The 8,820-nt window shown below is 32.0% G+C and overlaps 1 protein-coding gene and 1 pseudogene across 2 annotated transcripts; one reads left to right on the top strand and one right to left on the bottom strand.

Annotated features, from left to right (window-relative positions):
- Nucleotides 1–513: 513 nt before the first annotated feature.
- On the top strand, nt 514–980 carry LOC145952974 (ATP synthase subunit alpha, chloroplastic-like). The gene is made up of 2 exons (XM_083066094.1): nt 514–547; nt 604–980. The coding sequence occupies exons 1-2, from the start codon at nt 514–516 to the stop codon at nt 978–980; spliced, it is 411 nt and encodes a 136-aa protein (XP_082922220.1).
- Nucleotides 981–3,505: 2,525 nt separating this feature from the next.
- LOC114916351 (disease resistance protein Roq1-like) lies at nt 3,506–8,820 on the bottom strand (annotated as a pseudogene). Its single transcript, XR_014434485.1, has 5 exons — nt 8,275–8,820; nt 6,676–7,801; nt 6,178–6,461; nt 4,956–6,040; nt 3,506–4,877 (listed from the first exon to the last, which is right to left on the bottom strand). The product of XR_014434485.1 is annotated as a disease resistance protein Roq1-like (transcript).

The following is an 8,820-nucleotide window of genomic DNA, read 5'->3' as shown; positions in this document are numbered from 1 at the left end:
TTCTAGTGTTTATGTTATGTATGCCCTAGCACATCACTTTTTCATTGAAAATCACATATACTATGAATTGTCTTTTTGTTTTCATTATCCTAAAGTTGATAGCCAAACTCATACTCACCCTAATCGATAAAAGTGTGTTTCTTTGATTTGATATCAAGTTTATTCCTTCATTGATCACTAATATGTACATAAGTTACAAACCAAAAACTCCTTTGGTATTTTATGCTCCAATGTTATTAATCGACCTTGGTTTCTATGTTGATAACTTCTACCTAGAACTACTCTGGTAGGCTAAATTATACATGCAAGCTTCTAGATCTTTTGGTCAATATGCAAATCACATGCTTAAATACACCATTGTATTGATGCATACCTAAAACAGTCCTCTTTATTTTGATTCCAAATTCATAACAAAACTTCTTAAATCTAGTATCTTCATATCTTTTGAGCATACAAGCTTGCCTTATATCACATGTGACTAAACAAAAGTTCAACTTGGCATACTTTGCGTACATGAATCTGTTGATGAACATGAAGAACAAACAAGGTTACAAGAAGAAAATAATGTACTTTGTATCGTACAAAAAATTAATTCTTTTAAAGGTTCTTACGCGTTACTCACCCGTCTGCCATTGGAAACACCACTTCCCGTCCGACTTGCACGTGTAAGGCATGCCGCCAGCATTCATCCTGAGTCAGGATGGGAGCCTCTCCAAACAGGACTTATTGCTATTGATTCGATGATCCCCATAGGACGTGGCCAGCGAGAATTAATTATTGGAGAAAGACAAACGGGTAAAACAGCAGTAGCCACAGATACAATTCTCAATCAACAGGGACAAAATGTAATATGTGTTTATGTACCTGTTGGTCAAAAAGCATCTTCTGTGGCTCAAGTGATGACTACCTTACAAGAAAGAGGAGCAATGGGCTACACTATTGTAGTAGTTGAAACAACGGATTTTCCAGCTACATTATAATACCTTGCCCCTTATACAGGAGCAGCCTTGGCTGAATATTTAATGTACCATGAACGTCACATTTTAATTATTTATGACGATACCTCCAAACAAGCACAGGCTTATCGCCAAATGTGTCTTCTATTACGAAGACCGCCTGGTCGTGAAGCTTATCCAGGGGATGTTTTTTATTTGCATTCGCGTCTTTTGGAAAGAGCCGCTAAATTAAGTTCTCAGTTAGGCGAAGGAAGTATGACTGCTTTACCAATTGTGGAAACCCAATCGGGAGATGTTTCAGCTTATATTCCTACTAATGTAATTTCCATTACAGATGGCCAAATATTCTAGGTATTCATGACACATAAGAATTTTGATTTTGTTTTTTCTTTAAACAATCTAAAGGAGGAAAAAGACAAGTTATCTATTGATGAGCATAGGAAGTGATGCAACACTAGATGCCAAACTTCTTATTGAGGCACTTAGAGCTACCAAAACTCCAACATCTAGAGGCACAACCACAAGGGTTTTTGCTACTGAAAAGGGAAAATTAGTATGATTCTGCACGACTATGTTCAATCCATCATGGATTCAATTAAATCACACATACAAACATTAATATCATTACTGAAAAGACCAATTTAAATTCACATAGTCCTTTAATCCTCATACAAAGTTTTAATTATAAATTATACCTAAATTTAATATATAATGTGATTTGCAATTAACCCTCGTGTGGTTCCAAAGAGACATAAGTTAGGGATTTCATATTCCTGATCATAGTTACAAACAACCACAACAAAGATGTCCAAACAATTTGGGGTCTTAATCCCACCCATTTACCCTCGACTATTGTCATACATATGAGTTGGATAATTTCACTCCCTTTACCTAAGAGAAAAAATGAATTCAAACAAGTGGATGACAATCACAAAAAGTGACTCAGCAAATGCATCGCACAACTTCTCAATATATCCATTTAAATTATCCATCAGTGCCCATTTAATTTTAAGTATACATTTATTATCCGAGAGTATGAATTTTTTTGACATCCCTAACATCAATGGATTTACAAGCTAAATCCTCTTTATAAATATTGGTTTATTTAATTGTATATGTATGAGATTATTGACAGTGATATATTACCCCCAACAATATGTATTTAAAAGACAATATAATTGTTTTCAAATTGACATTACACGTGGCTTAGGGAATGAAGCTTTCACCCTCTTAATCACACTCAATGTGATTTTCTTCTTCTTCTCAAGGTACATTAATTTCACATACTACTTCTATAAATAGCTCAATAAATTCTCTTAGGTTACCGGAAATTTTAAAATTTTAAAGAATTTAAACTGCATTAAGTTTCTTTTATTTTTATTTTTAAATACTACCTCCATTCCTAAGAAACAAATAAAAGTCTTATTTTATTTTTAATCATAATAAACATGAGATTGTTTTTAAATGTGTTGATTAAAAATTTTCTTTTATACACTTCACGAGTCTTCTACTCATTTTTCATGAAAATGAATACATTTATTGAACAATTAACATTATTATTATTATTTTGATCCATGAACATAGTTAGACAACTAACATTATAAATCATGTTTATTGGTTGAAAAAAATTATTCATTTGAATTTTGAGTAGTGTCATTAAATTTAACTACCACCTACACAATTTAATTCTATAAGTAAGTTTGGAATAAAATTTCAAATTATGACATTTAATTACAACTAACTAATTTAACTTCTTTGATTGGTCTTGGTGAATTATTTATTTTTTTCTTATATATAAGATGAGACACGGTATTTTATTTGTATAAATCGACTTAAATTTTTAAATCTTAGACAAAAAAAATTAATTTTCACTGTATGCTAAATTTATCTTTTAGATATATGTTTTCTTTTAAAAAATTCAATTTTAAAATTTAACAATAAATACAATATTTAATAATTTAAAATATTTTTCTATATTTGATAATTCAAAGTTTAAATATTAATAATTTTAAAATAAAAATCTATACATATTATAAAGGGGATACTGGAGTATGTAACCGCTTTTAGTCTCTACTTTTTAATGGACCATTATATTCTTTAAATATAAAAAAAAATTATATATTATCTAAATAACTATACACAACCTTTTAATATGTTTACAGTGTATAATTTTCGTGCCTCGATTCCTCTAATATTGATAGAGAAGAAAGATATAACAAAAAGAACGAGAATAAGGACACAAAATGTAGTAAGAGAAGAAAAGAGAGTTGCTGTGGAGGCCAATGAAGGCCAAAGAGAACAAAAGAAGGTAGAAAATGAGAAGAGGGAAAAGAAATAGACATAAAAAACAAAAAACAAAGAGAAATTCTACGGTACCCATATTATTTGGGAGGGTACTGGTACAGTTGTAATTATAATTTTATTTTATATTTTATATTTTTAATAATTTATTTAAATAATATTTATGATATTTTATTCTTTAAATTTTTAAATCATTTAGTCATTTTATTTTTATTTTATATATTCTAATTTTATTTGTAATAATATTATTATATATTTAAATAGTTTAATTTTAATAATTTTTTAAGTATATTTTTTGTCTTTTCACTTAAAATTTTTAAATTTCTATATTTTAATTTTAATAATTTTTAAATATATTTTTGTCTTTTGGCTTAAATTTTTGAATTTCTATATTGTAATTTTAATAATTTTTTATTTTTCTTATTTATTAATTCTTTTTTTTAATGTTTTATAATATTATTGAAATCTTATAATTTTAATCTCTATAATTTTATCTTACTTTTCATTTTACAAATATAATTTGGATTATTCATTTTATAAATTAATTTTTTTAAAATTTTTATAAATTTACAAAAAAAAATGTATTGAAACCTCTCAATCTTTGAGGGTACCGTAGCAACTCCCAAAACAAAACTGCTAATTCTTAATGGTTTGAGTTTTTTTTTTTTAAATTTTTTTACGAGTGATCTTAATGGTTTGAGTATGATTGTTAAAAAAGTGTGTATTTATAAATTTTACTATAAAAAAATACACAAAAATCGCGTCACAAAATAATTCTCCAAAATTTTTCCTGGCAACCAGAACACTTTGTCTGCATCTGCCTCATCAGTTCCTGTTAATTAGATTTCATTCATATGTTTAGCAACACATACATGTGCAGTCTGAGTCAATGTGAATTATAAGAAATGAAACCAATACACAGGAAAACAAGAACCTGAATCATTTAACATACTTTCTTGCTACATATTTTTCAACCAACACCACTCAATTTGTCCCAAATTCACAAAATTTTATTACCAATTGAAAGGAAGAGATTTCACAGGGGGCATATAACAGGCCAGAAGTACTTGCATCGGTACTGAAGCATTCTCATTCCCCTCTCTTTTCTTTTATTTCCCTTGAACCATGCAGCATGTGAAAATCTCTCGCACCCACCAATGTATGCTCTTCTTTCCATCATAATGGTTGGGTGAATTGGATGTCATCCATGTTGCTTCCTTGTTTGAATACATAGATTCCAATTTGTTTGATAAACACTTCACATGGGTTAGAAGAATCACTATGTGATACAGTACATACCACATGATTCCATTCATTTTCTAAAAGAACTCCATCCATGTGGACTGGTTTCTCCATTTCATCAAAAATAACCACATGATCATCCATTTGGTACAAATGGACCCACCTCCTTTTTGATAAATTTCTCCTGCCATTAATGGTAAATATGGGAATAATGCTCGAATATTTTTTGGATCCAGCAACAACACAGAGGGATATTGCAGGGAACTTGTTGCGAAACCAGAAAGAAATTGACGATCCATTGATACAATGCTCAAACCACTCTGGAATCTTCGTTCCAGGAAAAATAAAATATTTGCGTACACCGGCCTCATGCAATTCCTGTTAATCATAATTCATTCATACATATAGCAACATATATATTTAGAGAATGAGTCAAATATAGATGAAAATAACAACCTTACTCAATAACAGGCTTCTACACTTGGCAGTCAAGGATTGACAGTTTGATGCAGAAATTGCTAAAATGTTGGATGGAATCCCTTTTATATCTTGAAGATTCTCACAACCACACAAATAAAGTTCTTTCAAAAGGTGACATTCTTGGGTGGATGCAGGAGGTTGAGTAAGATCTAGATCTTTCAAGGATGAGCAGAATTTCACATACAAGGTTTTTATATTCCGTGGGATCCCTTTAATACTTTGAAGATTCTTGCATCCATGTAAATGAAGCTCCATCAAAAAGAGACATTCGTTGGTCCACGTAGGAAGAAGTGTCAAATCTAAATCTTTCAAGGATGAGCATGCTATTACAGAGAATGTTTTTATGTTAGGTGGAATCCCTCTAATTTCTTTTAGATTCTAACAACCGTCCAAATAAACTTTTGTCAAAAAGCGACATTCTCTAATGCATGTAGGAAGAATTGTGAAATCATATATTCTTCAATAGGTATAATTCTTTAACATTGGCAAACAAAGGGAGACCACTTTGAAGGAACTTGTCTGATATAGTGCAATTTAAAAGACTAAGCTAAAACGTATTTTTAAAGACCATTGAGCTCATTTGTTCTTCACCTTTGTTCTCTTTGGGTAGTAGCAACCCCTCACATTTGCTAACAACCAAATAACGAAGTTTTTGCATCACAAAAATGCTACTTGGAAACTGAATAATTCCACAATCCTCCAGTTTAAATCTTCGAAGTCTAGTGAGATTTTTAAATGAAAATGGAAGTTCTTTTATGGGAGTGCCTGAAATATAAAGGAAAGTTACATTTTCCATCTTTCCTAATATGTTTGGAAAATTCTCAAGATTAGGACAATATGAAAGCCGGAGATTTTCGAGGGAGGTCAATTTGATAGGCGGAAAACTCCTAAGCTTGCTACAACCATCAGCATCCAATATTTTAAGATTAGCCAAGAATCCAACTAATCCATGAATTTTAATTAAATTCTTACAGTAGCGAAATGATAATTCTTGTAAATTTGGGACACCACCTACGTCGGGTATCTCTGTTATATATTCACAACTGTTAAAATTCAAAACTCTCATCTTCACAAAAATCTGCCAAAAAAAAATACACAAAAGAGAAATAAAAAGGAACCAAACAAATAATATTCAAGGAATTTATTGATATAGAAGTAAATAAGAGAAGTAGAGAACTTTTATCTTACATCCTTTGACATGAGCAAATCGAGAGACAGTGAGCTACAGCAACTATAGGGTAACTGCAGCATGACAAGTTTCTTCGGATGAAAATCATATGGTAGAGATGGTGAAGGAAATCCCCACCATTCCAATACTCTCAAATTATTTGGAAGATGTTTGGGACCTTTGGTAAAGCCACCATATCTGATAATAAGTGTTTTGACTTTTGAGGTTACCCATCTCCTTGAAAGCCATTCCATCCCATTTTACTACTTCAAATTGAGTTGTTCCAAAATTATGATTTGAATTCTGCTAGTTCCCTTTTAAAACAAAAGCACAGACAATACACATGCTCAAAATTCTACATAAATATGTAAATCATGAAAAGAAAGCAACAAATACCAAAATAACAATGTCAATGAAAGATAGGAAACAAAGGAAGAATTATACTACCATCCAGGTATCTAGCATATAACTAGCACAAGAGATAAAGGTTAAATTTGAAAAACCAAACCAACTACATATGAGTCTTACCTTATTTTCTTCTAAGACTTGAGCTATATCTTCAGGACACCATAACCTGCTGCGTTTTCCAGGCTCTCCTGGGGATTCCTGTCGAACTATTTCTTTACCCATGTCCTCTATCAAGTCATGCAATGTCACATGATCTGCATCAATCTTTATGAGAGATTTGTCGATCAACACTCCTATACAATATTGCGGGCAGAAACCATGATGACTAGAGAGTATTTCTTTGACATATGTCAAAGCATATCCTTTAAAGCAACAAGCAATGTCAAGAAAAATTTTCTGCTCATCTTCTTCTAAAGAATCAAAACTTACTTTAAGTATGTCTTGAATCTTTTTATGAGGAATTCTCTCATACTGATCCAAGTCAGACTCACATTCTTCTATACTTCTTCGAAACAAGTTGGAACCTATTACTTCTAAAGCCAATGGAAGGCCAGCCGCATAAGTTACTACGCGGTTTAAAATGGTCATGAAACATGGATCAACTTTGTCAATTCCAAAAGCACTCCAGCTAAGCAATTCAAGAGTTTCTTTTTTTATTTAACCCATTGACCTCATATGTGCTCTGAACACCATGGCGTGCTAGTAAACGCTAGTCTCGGGTCGTAATGATGACTCTACTACCAGAACCAAACCAAGTAGTCTCTCCAACAGTTGCCCGCAACTGAGCTAGATCACCAACATCATCAAGAACCAAAAGAACCTTCTTTAGCTGGAGCCTATGCTTTATTACCGGAATTCCTTCATTAACACTTCCTAACTTGAGACTATTTTCTCCAATTGTTTTGGCAAGAAGTGTCTCTTGGAGATGGACTAATCCATGTTTATTTGATTTTTCTCTCACATTATCAAGAAAACACAACCTTTCAAATTGATCAGAAATCAAATTATATAGCGCCCGAGCAACTGTTGTTTTGCCTACTCCGCCAATTCCATGAATCCCTACCATGTGGACTCCATCAGATTCGATATTCAAAAGTGACTTTACTTGCAGCACTCGAGACTCAAGTCCAACAGGGTAATCCGCAACATGAAGAAGATTGCGATTAATTTTTTCAGAGACCTTTGTAAAAATCTTCCCAATAAAATCATATTCATTATCATTCCTGTACAATTGAGTGAAGTCATACTAAATGCAACATAAATCCATGAATTTCAACGATAAATCAAATCAATAGACCAACGAATTCTGAGAAATCAAATCAATAGACCAACGTAAGCTGACTTATCTTAAAGTTAAAAAATAATTTTTTTTTTTTTTTTTAATAATATTAGTGTGTGTGTTTGGGTTACGTATTCGTTGAACATAACCCACTTTTTTTTTGTCAATCTATCAGTATTGTTGCTTCTCCGTTTTATGCTTTGGAATGCACAAATAAATGTTTAATACCTTTCTAACAACAATCCAACATACACTTAGAGGGTATATATTCAAAAGGAAACATTGGTTCATGTCTCAAATATGTCTAAATATCTTTAATTTAAAAAATAATAATTTATTTTTGTTAAGAATTTCAAATACTTAGATTTTTTTATACTTATCTAGAATGGTAGTTAGGGATGGCATCCACAATGTCGAATTGAAGGTCATCCGAGGCCAACCAAATGGGTTGGCCTTTAGCTACAAGAGATCTTGTTGAGTAAGTATGACATAGGATTTTAATGGTTGGTGTCAAACTCACGCAACGGAGAATGCAAGTTCGGCCTAGGTGCTGAATCACGCACATGAGAAGGTTCAACGTCATAAAAAACTGGCAAAACCAATTGACCCTTTTCCTTAGCACATGCTAGGATGTGCACAAGTTCATCTAAGCAAAATGGGGAACAGGCATAGTTCTTAGAGAACACTGGGATGGCAATCCTAGACTCTTGAATTGCCTTCATAAGTGATGGTGTGATTTCTTCCCCACTTTGAAGCTCCTCATCATCAATGAAGGTGTGGATTCCTCTGTCACAGAGAGATTTGTAGAGGTGACCGGTAAAGCCATGGCGGGTATCAGAACCTCTGAAACTCAAAAACACATCATATTTCAATTCATAGCTAAAACAAACGGAAGACATCGTATATTATTTCCCCCTATACACTCAAATGAAATCAAAACACCAAGCTTGAATACACATGTTTGAAAACAGAATTTCTTAAAATAA

This window comes from Cajanus cajan, chromosome 1, assembly GCF_000230855.2.
Source record: "Cajanus cajan strain Asha chromosome 1, NIPB_CcT2T_4, whole genome shotgun sequence".
Classification (NCBI taxonomy): domain Eukaryota; kingdom Viridiplantae; phylum Streptophyta; class Magnoliopsida; order Fabales; family Fabaceae; genus Cajanus; species Cajanus cajan.
The sequence above is the reverse complement of the archived record's forward strand: the minus strand, read 5'-3'. Positions and strand labels throughout refer to the sequence as shown.

What these genes read in the sequence shown, in the direction of transcription:
- LOC145952974 (XM_083066094.1), top strand. Translation starts at nt 514, where the DNA reads ATGAATCTGTTGATGAACATGAAGAACAAACAAG. An exon ending in GAACATGAAGAACAAACAAG is followed by an intron (nt 548 to 603) that starts GTTACAAGAAGA and finishes ATTCTTTTAAAG; the next exon opens with GTTCTTACGCGTTACTCACC.